Raw genomic sequence first — 20,170 nt, 5'->3', positions numbered from 1 at the left:
TATATTATTATATACCATATACTATTTCAAACAAAGAAACCTGCCTCTGTCATCACTGGTAAATGCCTGACAAAAACAGGACAGGTTTTACTCTCTATTTAAAAACTGAAATTACTATAGCAAAATTTAGTACTGTGGTATGGTAGCAATTTTCCAAAACTACCACCCGCAAGAGATCTTTACACCCTTTAACAGTCACTGTTCAAGAACTACCACAGAATAATACAAAGTCCAGTCTATGTATACCACTTAAAAATTCTCTTTAATGTATGTATTACACTTCACATGCAAAACCAGGCTTTACTCAATATTTAGCATTTCCTGTAACACACCAGGCTGATGGGTATCACCCTCTCAGCAAACTCACATAGATCTGACATCTTTTCTGGCCTGGCGGGGCACTTGTTACAATTGTTCTTCATTACAATTTAAACTGCATTTAGTAGCACCAATGGAAAGAAGAGAGTCTTTGTCTTACCTTCTTTTACCTTTGGAAGAGCTATAGCTATAAACTGAACCAGATTCTCCTAAATTACTATGGACTTGCAGTAAAAGTTCCACCATCTCTCTACTATTTTTAATTACAGCAAGAAGATGAGTGCAGTCATATTTTTCAGGATATTTCTTGCCTGTGAGCTATAAAAGCATCTGTAAGGCACTCTGTTGACAAACTAGTCTTTGCTTTGAAGTGACACTTGTTACAAAAGCAAGGACTTTTTATGGCAGAGAAGAATTAAGAACAGTTTCTTCCCCTTTTTATGAGAGAAGAAAGGAGGGATAAAATATTTGCATTTATTTATATTCATAATTTAAATTTTATCTGATTCTTCTTTCGGTTTGAAAGACTTTGTTTCAAGCTAGGCAAGTTTTCCTACATAGGTATTTCCAAAGGACCAAGAAGTATGTGTCATGACTCCCCCTATTCTCTCCCATTTTAAAAAATACAAATGAATCACTTTTGGACTCTTGATTTGAAATATGTGGAACACTTTGTTGTTCAACCATCTTTTATGCTCACTTGCCTTTGCTGAGCATACCACCTCCATAAACACTGGTAAATATAAAAAGCACATGGCATAGCGGATAATTTCCCAAAATAAGATCATGTAATACAGTAAAAATGACTGTACACATGGAACAAAAGGAGAGCACATACTCAGTCTTAAGTGTCAGCTTCAGCAATGGAACCCTGCTCCTGAACTTCCATGTAGAAAACTTTATGTCAGATGAGTTGAACACATATTTATAACCTGAAGTTCTAGGACTGGTTTTCATGCTAAATAAAAATACAACCACTATAAATATGAGTGTTAGAACCAGAACAAAGAGAATTATGGGTAGAGCAACATGATACAGGTTTTTTTCTTAACTGCCATAATGTAATAAATGACTGATGGACAGTTGCATCGACCTCTTTAGAAAGCCAAAGTTCTTTCCACACTTAGCATACTGCCTTTCTTCCTGTTCTAATGCAGAAATTTTATGCAACTTGCAGTGCAGAACCAAGAATGAAGCCTGCATGATGTGTAGAGCACTAAATTTTGGGCACCAAATCAATGAGACAAGTCTTGAAGATATCTCCATTCTTTTCAGTGTAGGGAGAATTTGGTATCCATGAAAGCGTTGATTTGACTGTAGAGAGTCAGGAGCTGCTCGGGCAGGCTGCATTAGCCAAGATGGAAAAACAGAAATGGGTGCTTGTGGGCACTGGTCTTGGTATTGGTGTCTCCTTCCAGACTATTTATACATTTTGAAGCAGACAAACTTGGGCAAAAATCAACAGAGGTATCTGGAGTTGCATCCAGGACTAGGATTCTTCTTCTGCCTCATCCAAAAGCAGACTTTATCAGAAAGGTATGACCAGATCCTTCTGCCCTTGTGAATTTTGCATTGCTAGCTTCATGGCTGCACATGAACTTCAGCAGAAGACCTGAAAACCTCTTGTCCAGTCTGGAGCTAAGGCACCCTCCGGACAAAATGGCTTTGAATTAAACCAAGGAGGACAACCAGCTTTCCAACTGCTTTACATAGACTCTAACCCCTAGACTATTACAAAAGAATTAAATCTAGGTGGTCTAAAACTCTGCTAACAAATTTCAGATTTCACATAATCCAGAATATTGTGGATGGTATTGTTGAACTAAGACACCAGTGCTTCCCATGGCCTGAAACTCCCAAGTCCTTTTGTGGATCTGTGCCTACATTTACAGACACTCACTGGCAGGAAACAGGTTTTCAGAGTGGTGACTTGGCACCCAAGGCACTGTGACTGTGACAGCTAGAGAGTCTGTTTGAAAGCAACATTTAAGTCTGGTGATTCACAGCCATGATGCTTACAAACATATTTTTCTAATCTCTCCCCCTGCTCTCCATTTTCCTCTAAAATTGATGAGTGTTATATCATGTTGTCTGTTACCTGTTATAAACCACAAAATAACCTGAAAGCATGATCAGATCTGATATCTGTAAATCTCAGATATTCATTTTGTCTAGTTGGAAAATTGTTTTGTATACAAGAAACAATCTAACACTGAGGTAAACTTTATGAAGAAATCATAACACTGTTTCAATGTATCACAAATACTCCTTTAGAATAACTTGCACTGACTCATGGCAAGATCTTTTGCAGTGACTAGTTCCTCAAAACTTTGGTAAATAGGTCCCAATTGGAACATGAGGAGCTCTGTGCTCTGCTTCCTGATGATGCAGCACGTCAAACAAATCCCCCAGACAGTCCCCACTGCAGGCCCAGTGTCTGTTTGGTGGTCATGGAGCCAAAACTGTGAGAACCAACATTGTAGATCAGAATGAGCAGGAAAAAGGGTATGAAAATGCAAGAAGAATACATAACTAAGAATGCCTGCTACTGCATAAGAGTCTTAGATTTCACAGCTTAATTCCTATTCCTGCATTTTAAGTGGGTAATTTTCTCCATCCAGTACAGTTATAGATCTTCCCTTAAAGGCTTTTTCCTGTGGCAACTGCACACTGAGTCCCTGTCATCAGGCTGAGGTACAAGTTCCATTCCATCCCGTATTTCAGGTTTGCTGGCTTGGCGTTCGGCATATTTCTGAAATATGTAAACAACATTTAAGAATGCTATAAGCACCAACATATAATTCATGAAGCAGAATTTTCCTCCTCCCTTCCACTACAAGCCTACCTTTATCCAGGCTCCTTATGTCATTGTTCACAACCTCTGCACAAGGTGTCTTTGTAACACAACTACTAATGGGCTACATTGCCTCTGAAAACCTCCTTTCATGTTTCTGCCTGTTATTATGGTAATGTGAATATTGTCATCATCTGTGCCTAACTACTTTATGTAGATAATGCATAAAAATGTCATTTTTGCACACTGAACAGTTCCATCTTTCATGTTAACCTGTAGCTGGTGAAGCTGCCATCTAACTGCACAGCAGTACAGGAAAAAGATACCTTCAGAGAGGAGAAACTTTGTTTACTAGAGATTTGCATTTTCTAAGGAAGAAATGATTACTGGGCCTGCTTCATCCCCTACACTCTACTAGTCACACTTCTGGAACTTCTTTTCTATACATTCATTGTTTTGTAGTAGAGTAGCTCATGATGTAAGTGTGAGAAGTATAAAGAGAAAAAGGAGGAAAACTGGATATAGAGATTATCTCCTACAGAGATCTACTGGAAACCAAATACCAAGTGACAATGAAAACAGGGCTGATGGGGATGGGGGCAAAAAAAATTTCCTGATTCTGTAAAATAACCATTATGTCAGGTAGCTTCTTTAATTAAGAAGCAGGGTTTAGCAAAGCTCTTCACACTGATCTATGAAAAATATGTCTGCTACTGATTTAAGTAAGGACTGAATATGAAATTTTTAGCATCAGTAGCAGCTGGGGGGAGAGTAATAAAGAGATCTATTGTACTCACCTGGAGCACTTTATAATAGTAGCAGTAAAACCTGTGAGGCTGAAGTAATTCTCTTGCCATTAGTTGTCCTTGTTTAGCAATTTTTCTTGCTTCCTCATCATTTTCCTGCAAAATCCAGATGAAACAAATGAATAACAGAGCAACTCAAAGCCTGAATAGCATTAGAAGTTTTATTAAATGGGCTATTCAAATCTGCAAAATTAACTGCAATTACTGGTAGATTGCAAAGGCATTATTAAAATTGCAGATTTGTTTAAAAATACCGGATTGCTTTTATTATCACTACTGCTACCTTAGGGCTATCAATAACAACTTTCATGACTAACCGTACAATTTTGAAAACTCAGTTGATTACTGCTCTACCATTTTGTCCAAGCCACAAGCCTCTTCAAAATCAGTTCTGATATCTCCCAGACCAACTTAGTTTTACAGAGGACAAAACCACATCTCTTGTCCTGTCCAATGCAATGGAATTCAATGTCTTCTTTTTAAAAAAAACTGCAGGAATTCATGTACTTATTCTCAAGCCTTTTAGGTCTATGTTGCAAAGCTTTTAGTACTCTCCCCTGATTCCTTAGGTAGAACTACAGTACTCTCAGAAAAGAAACTCTTCCTGTGTTTTTTTAACCTTAACAGCACTTTGACGTAAAGCACAAACGGTGTTTTCAATCACAGAATTGTATCTGTTTGCTTACAGGATCCCAGCCTCTCTGGGATCTGTACTCTGAGCATGTTACAGAGAGCAGCAATTTTTTTGTACATTCAAACAGAACATGCAGTAACTTCTGCTCTAGTCAGGGCCTAAAAAAGCTATAGCATTAATTAAGTAGTATCTAGGAATCAGGTTGTTTCTTTCACAATTACCTTAGTCAGCATGCTAAGGCTCTGACTCATAAACTCTTCTGCCTATACTTAAAATGAACACTTAAGTACTGCCCTAAATAGAGATGGTTATTTCAAATAAGGCCTTTCCATTTTACACTAACAATAAAATGTACTTCCTTTATTCCAGGATCTCAACAGAGTTCATGCAATATATATATGTGTGTAAATACAAAAGAAGAGACTATTAAGATAAATTGTTTATATGTTTGTTCATCACTTTGAACCTGAATCAATAATGGAACTTACCTTAGCCCATTTTATTTTCTCTAGCAAGTCCTCTAAGTTTCTCTTCACTGGAACATAATGTTTCCAAGGTTTTAATCCAATATAAAAGTGTTCATAGTACCGGGAATCTTGCTTCAATACCAGGCTGTCACCCAGCAAGAGGTATGGAAACCTGTAAGCTGCTACAGTGCCATCTACATTCACTTGGTATTTGTACTACAGCGTGAAGAGAGAGGAAAAAAAGGGGACATGTTATGTATCAGAATGGGAACAATGACTGTATAAATTATTATTTTAACAGGCAAGAAGTAATCATGTTTATTCATTTTTATCTTCAAACTCGTTTCAGCATTAAGCATGTGTAGATTCATGGTCCTCTGGACAAAATAATGGAAAAAGGATTTGTTTTCAACATGAGGCTGACAGTCAAGAACCTTTGTGTCACATGAGCTGTCTGATGGGTGTCCTATACAAGTGTCCTGGCATAGAGCTAGGGCTACAGCAGGGAAGGAAATAAAACTAATCTACACTTCAATTCAAACAGAGTAAATTTATTCTGACTTAACATTATTATACAGAATAACCTCAATTGTATTATTAAATAAAATAAGCTGAAACATTACACTAGAAATAACCATGTATGTACTGCTTTGGCAAATGTTCTTGGCTGTTACAGCATTTCTGAAATACTGAACTTCAGAAGAGAAATTCAATTGCTATATATTATAATGGCTTTATACAAGATTCTGTCCCCTTTATTTTTTATATCTCTCTTGCAGTACAATTTGTATGTTAAAATACAACAAAAACACTAATCTATTTTTCTAATTTGCTACTATAAAGACTCTTTCAGACATCCATAGTGTATTTGAAATGGCTGTAAGTTGTGTCCATTGTTTTCATATTTACCCCAAATCTAAGAAACCCTGATGGTGAGAAATCCAATTTCTCAGTCTATTAAAACATAAAAAAAAGCAAAGATGTCTCTCTAAAGGTCTTTCTTGGCTTTCTCCACAAGTGTGTCACACTAGGACACTGATTACAGGTGGTTTATCTACTACACATGGATCTGTGCTACTATAGCAGCATAATTGTTTTGTTTACTGAAAAGAATCAACAACAGTAAGCTTTGTCTTTTCAGCTGGTAAGAACTTGACAGCAAAATTAATCCAAAACTATAATCTGATTACTACCTTAAAGAAGTCAAAGAAGCCCATCAGCTGAGCCTTCCCCAGCTCTTTTTCTTTTTCTCTGAAGAAGAAATATCCAGTTATTCCAGCATCTAGTAGTTCTGGATTTTCCTTGGATAACTTGACAAGATGGAGACGTTCTTCTCGGCTGTCTCGACCTCTGAATAAAGCCCTCTCAGTCTTGTTTTCCCAGAAGGGGCCTATGAGCAGTGAGTGATAAGGCAAAAGCAAACAGCAGTGAAATGTTCAGGATCTGTTCAAGGCAAATAAGGAACTTGGTTTGACAGTGGTATTACACTTGGAGACATGGTAGGACAGGCATGGTTTCCCATAACCACTTATTAATCACAGGGTTAAGCTCCCAATTCTGGTTTGAATTTTGGGATGAGAAACTCATAAAAGGAAAATCGGAGAATTGCTTTTCCACTCAACAATTTTGTATTTCAATAACTTCAACTATCTGAAAGCTACCTAAGTGATTATAATAAAATATGTAAGGAAAATACTTATAATTAAAGCAATTCTCCATCCATAAAGCCTGCCACAATAACCTAATTTCTTTAGTAGAATCCACCTCTGTTACCCAGCAATTTAGTAGGTCCTTGAAGAACCACTTTATGATGCCATAAAAAAGAAAGTAAATGGCTATGTTGTGTCCTCTAAACACTTAGCAAGAGTCTGAAAGACTTAATCTCTGCTTACTGCATTAACTACGCCCTTCCTCACCTTTCTGTTGAAAATTTCCCTAAAGGACCTACTAAATGGAGTAGTGTCTTACAGTCTCCTTGGAAAGGCAGCTTTACTAAAATAGTAAACACACAATGCCTCTAACTGATCATTTTATTGAAATATTTAATTTAAAAACTAATAAAGAAAAGAGGAACTGAGGACTAATTAAATAAAAAGAAGTAACTTTCCACTCCACTTTTACTCCTTAGGTATTGCCTATGCCATTTGTTTGATCCCTAAGTAGTCTTTAATTTCCTGAGGGGCAGAAAGACACCCGTCAGTAAAGCTGACTCCTCTTTTAAAGCCAGAAAGGAATTCAAGAGATCTTGCTCTGAGGTATTTTTTCATATAGACAATGTTTTCTAATTTGAAAGAGGCTGCAGCATAGTATCAGCTTACTTCTTTCAGGATTCAAATTAATTTTTTGTAAACAGAACACTGGGCCACAAGACAGTCAGGAAAAGGGTTAGTGTTTGATTAGAAGAAACATATTTGAGCCCTTGACAGAGGGAAAAGGCCTTTTAATTACATTTAGTTTTCCTTTGCCAGGTCACAGTTGGCATCTTCTGGGTACCTTTAACATAGAATTCACGTTTATTGCAAGCTGGAATTCTTAAATTTTGGTTCTAAATGATACACCTGCTTAGTGGCAGTGTTGAAAAGTGTTTGCAATCTGTAAAGACTAAGCTGCTTGTACCCCGAGATGTCCCAGGGCACTTGTAACTGAAAACTTCAACACATTTGAATGCAACTTGCTTCTTCGACGGAAATCACAAATTCTTTTTAAACCCCCAGTCTCTAACTCACCTGTATTTCCCTGAATGGAAAGGAGATCATTGGTGACTCCACGCAGGGTTTCCAGAGTTGAGTGGGTTACATCATACGTCGGCAGGACGATATCTCTGGAATCCACAGAGCCACACCAGGAGATGACAGGTACGGGCCCAGGTGTGTCATTAACCTTCCTATGCTCAACTGGCCAGTCTCCAACATTGAGATAAAACTCCACATCAGGAAGACGAACCTAGATGTGTGCCCAAGAAAGGATAATAACACAGAGAAGATGTCTGTCACTCTTACATCTGTCCCTCAGTTCTCTCATGTCACACAGACTCAGTGCACCTACTGGACAGTTCATAGATTTAGCTGTTAATAGACAGCTAAATCTATGAACAGACATAGACAGACATAGATTAATGCATGAATTCCAAGCTTTTTCCCTGCAAGCAAGTTTGAAAGGAATACCCAGAGGCCACAAAACAGCTCCCAGTTGAGTCTTAGCCCTTGGAGCTTTCCAAGCATTTTTAATTACTGCCAGGAGCAGCCCCCACACATTACTCCTAGCACCCAGTGCTGTCTTGATGGAATGTCAAATCTTACTTCAGGAATTTTATGTGTGAGGATAGAACAACTGCAGTACTGCCATATTTAAATGTGTTTAGCCTGGACAAGAGATGACCGAGAGGAGATCTTGCCAATGTTCACAAATATTTTAAGGGCAGCTGTCAAGAGGATGGGGCCAGACTCTTTCCAATGGTGCTCAGCAACAGGACAAGGGGAGACAAGCATATACTTAAAAGACAGGAAGTGCCATCTGAATATGAGGGAAAACTTCCTTATTGTGAGGAAGATGGGGCCATGGAACAGACTGCCCAGACAGGCTGTGGATATTCAAAACCCACCCTGGAGACGATCCTGTGCAACCAGATCTGGGTGAACCTGCTTCGTCAGGGGAGCTGGACTAGATGTTCTCCAGAGGTCTCTTCCCACCCAACCACTCTGTGGTTCCGTGATACTGCCTTAACAGTCTGACATGATCCAAACTGATACCTTCCTGGCCAGCGAGAGGAACATTTCATCGGAGAACATCTTGAAGTCTGTGTACTTCCCTAGGGAGCGCCGGTAGATGCGATTATCCAGGATAGTGTAGTGAACAATAGCACCTCTTGTTTGGCTGAACTTTGCTGGGATTTCCTTAAGCATTCGCTGCAGGTCAATGGTGGGAAATGAAACGAAGTCCCTTGTAATCTGAGGCTCTTGGGATGGACAGGACATCATGTCCTGCCAGACCTCAGCGTCTTCTACAGGACAGTCACAGTATTCATGATAAACTGGTTCTGTGGAAAACAAAGCACCCACAGTCTGTATTCGTGATTCTACAGCACACAAAATTTCTACATTACAGTGGCTTGGCATTTTTATACCATGCTTTCTACAGTTTTCCTAGGAAATCATCCTTCCTATAATTTCTGGAATTTTGCAGTGTAACTGAAAGAACAGCAACATTCTTCCCTTTTCAGATATACAAGACTTTGTGTTATCAGGGTGAAATTATTCTGCTAAATGAAGGTCCATTTCTGTGAGCCTGCCAAGCACATAGGGGATTCAGAACTGTTTGAGCTATCCACGGCTACCACAGCCCACGAAGTGCAGTATCAAATATATCCTAATTCAGAACTTTGACACATTACATTAGAACAAAAAATACCCTTACCTTTCAAAATATAAGGTGATTGAGCCACATGCTGATCACCATAAAATATCTCAATTTTTAAGCCTTTTGTGACACTTCCATACATCCGATACCGCATAAGGAATGTACCATCATTTCTATCCAAAGGCCGAGGTGTGTAAATTCTGGTGACTTCTTTTGGAGAAAGTGCTTTAATTACTACTTTAAACTGCGTTCTTCCTGGCAAGAGGAAAATAAAACCAGACAAAAGCACTTTAAGCTATTAGAATTACATCTAGTAAATAAAGGTAAGGAGCAAACTCCACTGAATTAAGACCACAGAATTTAATTTATTTTTCACTACAATTTTTTAATTATACCAAGTTGGTAAAACTAGTTTCCAGTGATGAAATACCATCCTACCAAATATACTTAGTTATTGCACACCTCTAAATGGAAAACCTGCAGGTGTAGATAAAAAGTTAAATATTTGATTATAAGACAGAAAGAAAGGCTAACAGTATTGCGAAGCTAAGATTAGGTTTTATTCTAAGTTTTCAAGTTAGTGCTCTGAGGAACATAATTCCCTCTAGAGTAAGAAAGACAGGAAATCAAGTTAAAGTAACAGGAGAAAAGAATACTTGCCAGCTTGTGGAAAGGCAGTTGCAGCATGCAGGAGTCACATACAAATTGTTCAGCTTTGGGCTGCTGCTGACTGTCTTGCACATTTAAAGTCCCAGCTACTGAAAAGCAGTGATAAGAGAATGATAGTAGAAATGTTCCCTGGACATCTGTCTGACCTGTGCTTAAAGATCACCAGCCTTTCATCATTAATGCACTAATATATGGAATAATTTGTGGACAATATGAGTATGCATTAACATAAATCTGTTATAGTCTTCAGTTCTATCACAAGGAGTCATTGCCAACTTTATTAATTAAAAAAAAAAAGAGGGGGATAAATTATTCATGAAGTGTGACAGTCTAAGCATTGTGAATTAAACAACTACAACGAATGCTACCACCAAGTAGTATAAAGAAATAAATTAAACTGAAAAAATCCAGATAAAATCAAGATGTTACTAAAATCTGATTATGTCCCAACAGCACTAAATGGTTGAGATGTCAAAGTTAACTCTACATTTTGCATCCACAGATAAATGCACTGATGTGGTAAGTACCAGTCTTTTAATGATTAATCATGTTTTTCTTAGATCACTGTGTCTGGAAATTGGATTCAAGTCAAATACTGGGCAAGAATATTCAGATTAAATGACTCTCCCAAAGGAATGAACATCTCTGTCTCTAAAGGTCACTGCAAGTCACAACCACCATTTTAAACGTGCTTGAAAGTAGCTGACTTCAGCAAGTACCCTCTCCCTATGACTATCACCTAGTATGATCTGGATGAAGAAGCATTCAAATCCAGAGTACATCATGAGGTTCACAAAAAAACTGTTTCCTGTTGGTATCACATCTTTGTCTCCTTGTACCCATTTTATTAAACAGCACTTTTACTGGGTATAGTGATTTCCCACTGAAGAAAAGGAAGTTTTTAGCTGTCATAAAAATGAGCGAATATTGTGAAATCAGAAGTCAAATACTACTGAATTTTATACCCTTGTCTTCACCTACAGGAAGTAACTAAGTGGGTCTTTTCCCCTGCTGGTTATGTACATCCTGCTCTAGACACGATGAGTCCTTGATCTGCCCAAAGGATATGTTAGGTTTAGTTGGTGGCACTTTAGACACAGGAATCATTTGATAAGGGAAGTGACTGATAACAAAGCTCTAGGAAAAAGCTAACTCCACTGAAAGGGGAAGACAAACAAGACTGAGTATCTCATGTAAGTACAAATAATTCATTGGGAGAAACAGACTTGTTTGTAATTTACAACATGGATTGTGTAATGCGGCCAAGACCTCTTCTGCATACTTAATCATAACAGTTTTTTGCTGATTTTTATTTTTTATTTGGAGGAAGTTACCATGGTACTTTCACTCATGTTTTTTTGCTTCTCTCAATCCAAAGGAATTATAAAAGAAAAATGAGTCCTTGTTGAATCAGCACCACCAGTATTTCTCTGTTACCCTGAAAACATGTCTGGGACAGCATTTGAAGTACAAAATAATTTCCCAGTACTGAAGAGAGACTAAAATATAGACATAGTCAAAATAGGATACTTTAAGAAATGCAGATAATGACACCTGCTTCACACATTCTTTTCTTTGTTGCAGCTTGTGAAAGAGATATGCCATGCATGGAGGAACAAGTGACGAAATGGAGGGAAAGAAGGAAAAGGTAACAAGATACTGAATTCAGGCAAATTGCTAGAGAAGAACAAAAAAAAAAAAAAACCCTAGTCATCCTATTTCTGACATGTATGCTGGAGAGAAATCAAAAGATCTGAAGATTTTTTTGATTCAACTGTTTTGTTGCTGTTTTGTTCAACTGAATTGTTGCTGGTCACTTTCAAAGATGGAAATCACAAAACTGACAGACTCACTACAGAGACACACGAATTATTAATCTATGCTTTCAGAGAGCTGCATGCAAGAGCATATATCCAGCAACAAACAAATACAGGGCTTGTGTGTGACCATCCCAAAAGCCCAGGGATCATGGTAACCAAATATCCAAAGGGAGGTCCTGCAGTGCCCAGGTATGAAGGTGACTGAACCGAAATGTACATCTCTGGCAGCACTGGAACAAGAGCTGGAAGAAGCATGCCCTGCTCTTTGAAAGCATTTGGTGAAACCTGCAGGAATATCTGGGAGGCCTTGAAAAACATTTATTAGCACAGTATAATCTGAACAACAGATAATCTGAACAGATGATCAAAGATCATCTGAGCAACAGTTAACAGCTGATTTTATCATGGTCAATAGAATATAAAGACATGGTTGGCAGTTGTTAAACCTAGGATAAAACCTAGCAGAAAAGAAGGATAAGGTCTATCCAAGCAGCCAAAAGAAAAAAATCTATGCAGTTTATACTAAATGAAGTTCTGTATTTTCAGCAGGGATTTTCTTAATCTTTGAAATAATTTTTCTAGGGAAAGAATGAATTCTGCATCATTCAACATCCTGCTACAAAGGCAGGTCAAACAGTTACAGCCTCCATGTTGAAATTCCAGTGTAATGTGCAATGGTGCATATCAATTCTGGTGCACAGACTAGATATTCAGAAAACAATTCTGGATTTAAAATCTGCTTATTATGCAAGTTTTAGAATAGATCCCAGTAAGTCCTGACCGAAATTCTAATGTACCCAAAAAACAAATTAATAGATTTGGACACATTTCACAAATGTGATGCCTTAACTGTAGCTCTGCTGCTCTGATCACAATGTTCCTGTTTTTCAATGGGGGTGATAATGTCAATTTTTTGCTATCTCAACAGCTATATTTTGAGATGTTTCTAGTTTATGTTCGAGAGTGGTGCCTGAATGAATACTGTTAATTGTAATTCTTACTGACATTTTACAGATTTGAACATTTTAAATCTTTATAGAACACAAGTTTATAGCCAGGGTCTCTACGAATACATTAAACAGTGCTCAAGCACTGGAATATGATCAACCCTACCACTAATTCTTTTAAGGATCCTTGGCACCTAAACAATTCCTAAACAATTCTTGGCATGGGACAGCAGTTAGCACAGGCCGAGGCAGCAGCTCTTCCCTGCTGGCAGCACTTATGCTCTGTCTTTGACTGGAGGCCACAGCAGGTCATGGGATGAATGGAGATCACTCCATGCCAGATGGCATTGGGACTTGGAAACTTTCCTGGGACACTGAATTTATTAACATAAATACGAACACACATGAACACACTGCGATCAAAACTAGGTTCTCAGTAGCCATGTCCTCCCAGTTCATCTTGGAGGACTTACACTAGCATGAGAACCCAACTGAACTTCATGCCTTTTCACCTTTAGCAACCTGTTGTTTGAACCCAGGGCTCTCCCTGTGCAGCTGCTATCAGCCTCTAGCCCGCTGGCAGTGAGCATGCAGTCACATTCTGGACTGCAATTACAAAACTGTGCTGACATCCAGCACCAAGCTGCAACAGCAGATGGAGAAAGACCAGACCTGAAATATCTGAAGTATCCACGTTGCTGTCAGACTGAAGGCATACCCTGTATAATATATGGCTACTCTTCAATTCTGCAAGCAGCAGCTTTCTAACTAACACGACATGAAGTGGCCATGCATACTTGGTAGCTGCCCTCTCAGTACCATCTCTGTGAACAGTAAATAATACACAGCAAATTAAGTAGCTTCTACCCTACGTAAATTAGCAACACAGGATTTCCTCTAGGGCTATCTCAGGGTTATCTTCATTATGGAATCTGTGACACCAAAGTAATTTTCATTCCAAATTTAAACTATTAATATAGAGTGTGTGGAGTTAACTTGCAGCAGCGAACAGCCTGCAATACCACTGGCCTGCAAGAACGAACCCAATTCCCACCCTCAGGAGAAGTGTCGTGGGATGGTTTGTGCTTGTGCTGAGTAAACAAAAATGAAAATTACTCCCGAACGGAGCAGCAGTAGGATAACAGAGCCCAGAGGGCTCTGCTGACTGAGACACAAATTTTAAGCAACTGGTGTGTGTGCAGCATTAAAAATAATTACGTTACCACCTCCCAGCTGTGCACTGGGATTTTACGTCCACTAGCTCCAAGAACACTGGTTCTTTCCGAGCTTACGGTTTTCAGCTGTAAATTCCAAACTGTTTAGAGCAGACTAGGCACTAGGCAGCACCAGAAGGAAGGAGGCTCTGACCATGTGCTTCTCTTGCCATCCTGCCTGTCCCGGGCGCTGCGGGACCGGGCGCGGGGGGCAGCCGGGGAGCGGCGATGGCACAGCCACCGCAAGGAACGGGGAAAGGAAGGAAGGAAGGAAGCAAGGAGGAGGGGAAGAGGGGAAGGGCTGGGCGCCTCCAGCCAGGTTTTGCAGCAAAACCGCGGCCCGGGGTCGGGTCTCCATTCCTAGCCCTGCCCGCCCCGGAGCACACGAACGGTACCTGGCGGCGAGCGGGAGAAGTTGCGTCCGGCCGCGCTGACCGCCTGGATGTAGAAGTACCGCACGGGCACGGTGAGCCCCGCTTCCAGCCCGGGGCCCCACGCCAGGCTCCGCTGGGCGCTGACGGGGTCCGCCGGCTCTGCCGACTCTGCCGGCCGCAGCAGCGGCCCCGCGGCGCCCAGCAGCAGCAGCAGCAGCAGCAGCACCGGCAGCAGCCCGCGGCCCCCCATCGCCCCGCCGGCCCCACCGCCCTGCGGCCCCCACCGCGCCCGCTCGGAGGGGTCCGGGGCCTCCTCGGGCCCTGCGCGGCCCCCGCCCGCTCCCCGCCCCGCGGGGCGGCCCGACGGCGCCGGGGCCGGGCAGAGCCGGAGGGAAGCGAGCAGAGGGCCGGGCTTTCCCCGGGCAGCTGAATCCGTCGCCGCCTTTCCCGGTTTTTCTCCTCCTCCGGGCTGTCCCGCGATGTCCCCAGGGAGGTTGGGGAGGTGAGAGCCCAGCCCAGCCCGTGTGCGCCGGACCGTGCCGGTGGCGGGAGCATGCTCTGCCCGCGGGGCTCCGGCACGGGAGCGGATTCGGAGCCGCGGGAAATACGGCGCTGGGAGAGTGCTGGGAGAGCGGGCTCGGAGCAGCGCACTTCCCCGGAGCCGCGGGAAGTACAGCGCTGGGAGAGCGAGGAACGGGCTCGGAGCCGCTGGTCTGCGGCTGCCTGTGCCGAGGGGTTTGTCTTCCCTGCCTGTGGGCGCTTTGCGGGACGCACCGAGGAGCCGGTGATCGGGGGGTGTGTCGGCCCCCTCAAAGAACACGTAGCCTGTGGTTGAGGATACAACTCAGCCGGCAGCTGAACAGCTGGCCTGGAATTTAGAGAGGAAAAAATCGTCTTTCTCTATAGCTTATTGTTACTGCCTTGTGTCAGCTGATGTACAGAGATTGCTGTAAAAGGAAAAAAAAGCCCCAAAACCTGACATAATGTAAAATTCCTCGTTGTTTTTAAGATTTCCCATAGCAATTGCATTTACAGCGAAGGACAGAGCAGGGACCCTGTTAGGACGCACTGACACACGGTTCCCTGTCGCTGGGCTCAGCTCCCTGTCCCAGAGAGGAGGCTCAGACACGCAACCATGCCCAGGTGCTCCTGAGCTCTGTGGGTGAGATGCTGCCGGTGGCCCTGATCAGTGCTGTGATGCTTGGTGAGGGGGAAAAAAGGTTCACAGTATTATCTTATAGAAAATGTAACAACAAAATAATTTCATGGATTTAAAATGTTGGGTTATAAGTAAAGAGGGTGAAACTCCCATGATTTGTCTCCTAAGGTTTTTTTATCGTTTTTACTATTTGCTGCTACTAGGTAGTATTTCAAGGTATGAGTAGATGGGAGGGCTTACAAGGCTGTAGGAGAATTAAATCAAGCTTCTGGGCAAGCCTGGATTTTCACATGCAAAGCAATGAGAGCACAAATGAATTCTGCCTGGTTTTGAATAACATGAACTTCAAGTCTCTGTGCGTACAGACCATGAAAAACAGGTTCCTTGAAGGGGGAATTATCAAGTCTGGTTTCCTCCTTGCTTTTGTCTTTAGTCTCTTCAGTTCCCTCACTTCAGATAGCTACAGATCTCCACTGACATACTGTGTCTGATACTCCCAACAGGTGAGAGAAAACTTGTGTAGTGTTGCAGGGTGCAGGGCAGGGCTGAGGTCAGGCAGGGACATCAATCTGCAGATCAGGATCAGTCCCTGTGAGGGGAATTGGGGATAGCTGCCTGTCCTGGGGTTGGCAGCCTGCAGATAGGGCCACACTCAGCAGGGAGGGCAGAGGAGAGATGGAGACCAGTGACCTATGCCATCAGTGGGGCAGGGACTGATGGCCCCAGCCTGGCCTGAAATGGTGTCTGTGGGCAGGGAGAGCAGGGGGAGCCCTGAGGAGATGGGGGGGGATCAGGGCCTGATGTTGCTCTTGAGCCACTGTCCCTGGGAAGGAGCCACCCCTGTTCTGGTATGGGCTGGGAGCAGCTGTTGGAAGCAGCTCTGAGGGAAGGGCCCTGGGGATCCTGGTGGGCATGGAGAGACATGGGCCATCAATGGCAGTAACAGTGGCCAACAGCAGCCTGGGATGAGGGAACAAGGGCAGAGCCAGAGGTCGAGGGGAGTCATTATCCACCTCCACTCAGTACTCGTTAGACCACATCTAGATCCTGCATCCAGCCTTGGGCTCCCCAGTACAAGACATCAATAAACTGGATCAAATCCAGGGGAAGCCACTGAGATGGCAGAGCTGGAGCACCGGCCCTGTGAGGAGAAACTGAGGCAGCTGGACTTGTTCAGCCTGTTAAGAGATACCTTCAATGAGGGAGTGGACCTCACAGAAGCCCCCAGGAAGATCATGATATGGTGCAGGGCAGAAGGATGAAAGACAACTGGCACAAGTTGAAATAAGTGATGGTCACCCTGTAACATCTCCATCTTACAGGCCAAGGCACAGGTTGCCCAGAGAGACTGTCCAGTCTCCATCCTCAGAGATTTTCAAGCCTCAAATGGATGAAGCCTTAAAATCCAGCCCTGACCTTGAAGCCATTCTGCTGTGAGCAGGAGGCTGGACTGTAGACCTTCTGAGGTCACACCCACCCTGACATGTCCTTTGATGAAACCATGTCATTTCTGTCCCTTCTTTCAAATGTCATCAAGATGGTAGAATGCTCAAAGATCATCTAGGTACATGCATGACCTACTGGGTAGACAGAGGTCTAGACAGAAAAGCCACCTTAGTCCACAAACCGTGTTTCCTTCTGAAGCCAGGCTGAAGGACTGCTCAGGTACCACAAGTACTGGCTGTAGTAATTAAGGCTGAAAGACTGTGATTAGTGTCACACATTTACACTGCACGTGGCAGCCAGGTTTCACTCAGGCCTAATTGCAGCTGAAGGGAATCTTCACGTGGAGCTCATCACCTGTTAAAACTACTCATCAAACACTACTACCCTTGGCCCTTACCTGGAGTATTGGTACCTCAAGGCAAGTTGCAGGCATATAGCTCTCTAAGGGTTTAATATATCTACTCTAAAGATTCTACCACGGATGGAAAACTATTTTGTGTGCTGGAAACTCGTCAGCTGGCAGGACAAGAGAAGGCAGCACATCCTGCCTGAGCCCAGCAGCTGATGTGACTGCTGGCTACAGGTGTGAGATGGACCATGGCTTCCTGCCCTGCTCAATCCATGGCTTTGTCGGCCATCAGCACCCTGATGATGTTGGCAACCATATTAAGATGCTGGATTTTTTTTTTTAATAGTCTACTGCAATCCCAGCATGTGAAAAACAAATACAGTGCCAACACATTTTTTCATGTAAATGCAGAATTTATTTCAAACAAATAGTTTAAAATGTGAAAATCCAGTAAGTTATCAATATTTATAGAATACATTATTGCCAAAGAAAATCTTGGAAGAGTGAAAGTGTCAAAATTTGGCTCTGCTAAACTGAATGGAGCTGATTGCTATTCAAAAGGTATTTCTCCCTATGTTTTCATGCAGTCGACTGTTAGACTACTGTTATTCAGTGTAAATTTTAGATTACAGATCCTCAACAGGCTGCAGTCTTCCACAACTAATTTACAATCAAAAGCAGTTTTTACTTGCTTACATTAAATCAAGCTACCTGATTTCCTGTCATAAACAGCATAGCAAATGAAAAAAAAAATATGTCTGCAAGGTGAGCACTTAATCCAACTACTGCTGAATGGTTAGAAAATATTTACAAATAAAAATGTTCTAAACCATCCACATCTAGTCAAGAAAAACTATGACCATTTACTTCCTTTGTACACATTTCTTTTATTATTCTTTATCTTATGTAGACTGGTATCCCAAATTTTTGGATTAATTTATTTTGCAGAAATGTACAACAGCAGAAATTCCGCACAGATACTCAGCTGGTTTTATTGTCTTACTCTACAGAATCCTGTACACACAGAGAATAAAGACATTTACAGAAAAACATAATCTCTCCTTAGAATACCACTTTTTACAAGACTGCAGTTATACAATAGTCATCTCCTTCCAGCATTGCCTATGTCAGCATATTCTTTTATCCTTGTGAAACAGGCATGTGGTAGAGATCAGTTCTGTCTATAAATATACAGTTTATGTTAGTCCTTCTATGTACAACAAAAGACAAATTACCCCAGCAAAAAGTAATGATGCTTATATCAGTACAGATTTGAACAACAGACCCACTTCTTTAACGAAGCTTACAGTATGAAAAAATAAGGATACCTCTTACCTACTGTAATATTTTCATCTTTTAGTTTCTTGTGGAGTAGTCAGTGATACAAGCATTGCTTGTTTTGTGTAAAATATATTATTTTAAAACACCAATATACTGTCCTTCAAATTAGAAAAATATAATTATGTCCTACAGAAATTTTATTGGATTAAAAAGCATATAAAAATATGGACCATCATTTCAGACCATATATGAAATTAGAAATAAAGTAGAACAAAATGTATAATTATTTAAAATATATCTTCTGGCTCAATGAGCCACTTCTGATTTTTCATAAAAAGAGAACAAAGCTTAGTTAGAAATTTAATGGCCAGGGACAAGTTTTGGCTACTGAGTAATAATACTACATTATTGTTGTGGCTGAAGAAGAGGCAATGGAACAAGTTTACACCCATTCAGTTTAGAGGATAAAGAGTACCGTGGTCACAGCAGGAACAGTTGAAAAATACCAAAAGGGGATGGTGGTTTAACAAAGGGCAAAGAGCCTTTCTTACTGGTTTTATGTACTTTGCATGTAAAAAGATGCCAGTCTGTACAGTGCAGCGGTGCCCCAGCCAAGTGCCCTCTCAGGCTGCCCCAGGTGCTGCTGCCCTGAAGGAGCCCAGTGGCTGCACGTGCCTCATCCTGAGACCAGCCAAGCAGAGGCAGCTACAGGACTCTAAGACCTCACAAACTGCTTTGGTTATTTTCTCACTGCTAGGACAACTGAAGATTCAATCTATGAGGTTAATCAGGAAACCAACAAGCTAAATCTTTTTCTGTTTTGAATTGTTAAAAGTGTATGTCTTTTAATCCAAATTAACCTGTTTCTAAGACCAGAAATCTGGCCAGTCATGTCAACTGTAACCAAAGCTGTGCTGGTTATGAATTTTCCATGTCTGGAAAGCAGATTTCCATGCTCAGCTTGCTTTCTTTTGGTCAGTTTCTCAGTGCTGTGCCCTGTGTTGAGCTTTTTCTCCTACACTAGAAGTACTTCTGCAACTCACACTGCTCACTGCTCTTGCAATGCTGAAAAGTCCTGGTGTGGAATCTGCCTCAACAGCACAGCAGAACAAATGCCACAAGGGACATTGTTGCTATGCTTCCCAGGAATGCAGAAAAAGAACATTCATGCACAATACGCTGTAAAGATTTAAGAGGTTTCATTTTGTGAGGATGTTCAGTGGGAAGAATTAACATTATCATGCTTGATAATGAGGAAGACTGGAGAAACAACAAATCATCAGCAAAATAACTCCTTGGTTTTCTGTTAAGTTCTGTAAGAAAAAGCAGCTCAAGCTAGAATTTATTCACTCCAGCACTGCATAGCTGGCAGGAACCTAACTACTGCTTGCTGACTCAGAGGAAAGCCATCCCCAGACTTACACTGCCCAAAGCTCCACAGCTGTTTACCTTCTATTATTTGGGGAAGGGATTTTTTAACATTGTTTTTCCCTGCTAAAAGAAACAGGAAAGGTGAAGCCACACATTTAATGCAAA

General features: G+C 41.5%; 1 protein-coding gene across 1 annotated transcript; it reads right to left on the bottom strand.

Annotated features, from left to right (window-relative positions):
* Nucleotides 1-342: 342 nt before the first annotated feature.
* POGLUT3 (protein O-glucosyltransferase 3) lies at nucleotides 343-14,649 on the bottom strand (the record flags this gene model as incomplete). Its single annotated transcript, XM_084226784.1, has 8 exons — nucleotides 343-3,070; nucleotides 3,910-4,014; nucleotides 5,041-5,235; nucleotides 6,213-6,409; nucleotides 7,746-7,962; nucleotides 8,769-9,055; nucleotides 9,433-9,630; nucleotides 14,421-14,649. 8 exons carry the CDS (start codon nucleotides 14,647-14,649, stop codon nucleotides 2,945-2,947), a joined length of 1,554 nt encoding a protein of 517 aa, XP_084082910.1. The 3' UTR covers nucleotides 343-2,944.
* Between the last annotated feature and the right edge of the window lie 5,521 nt (nucleotides 14,650-20,170).

The sequence above is a fragment of the Fringilla coelebs genome (genome assembly GCF_963513975.1).
Source record: "Fringilla coelebs genome assembly, chromosome: 2".
Lineage (NCBI taxonomy): Eukaryota > Metazoa > Chordata > Aves > Passeriformes > Fringillidae > Fringilla > Fringilla coelebs.
The sequence above is the reverse complement of the archived record's forward strand: the minus strand, read 5'-3'. Positions and strand labels throughout refer to the sequence as shown.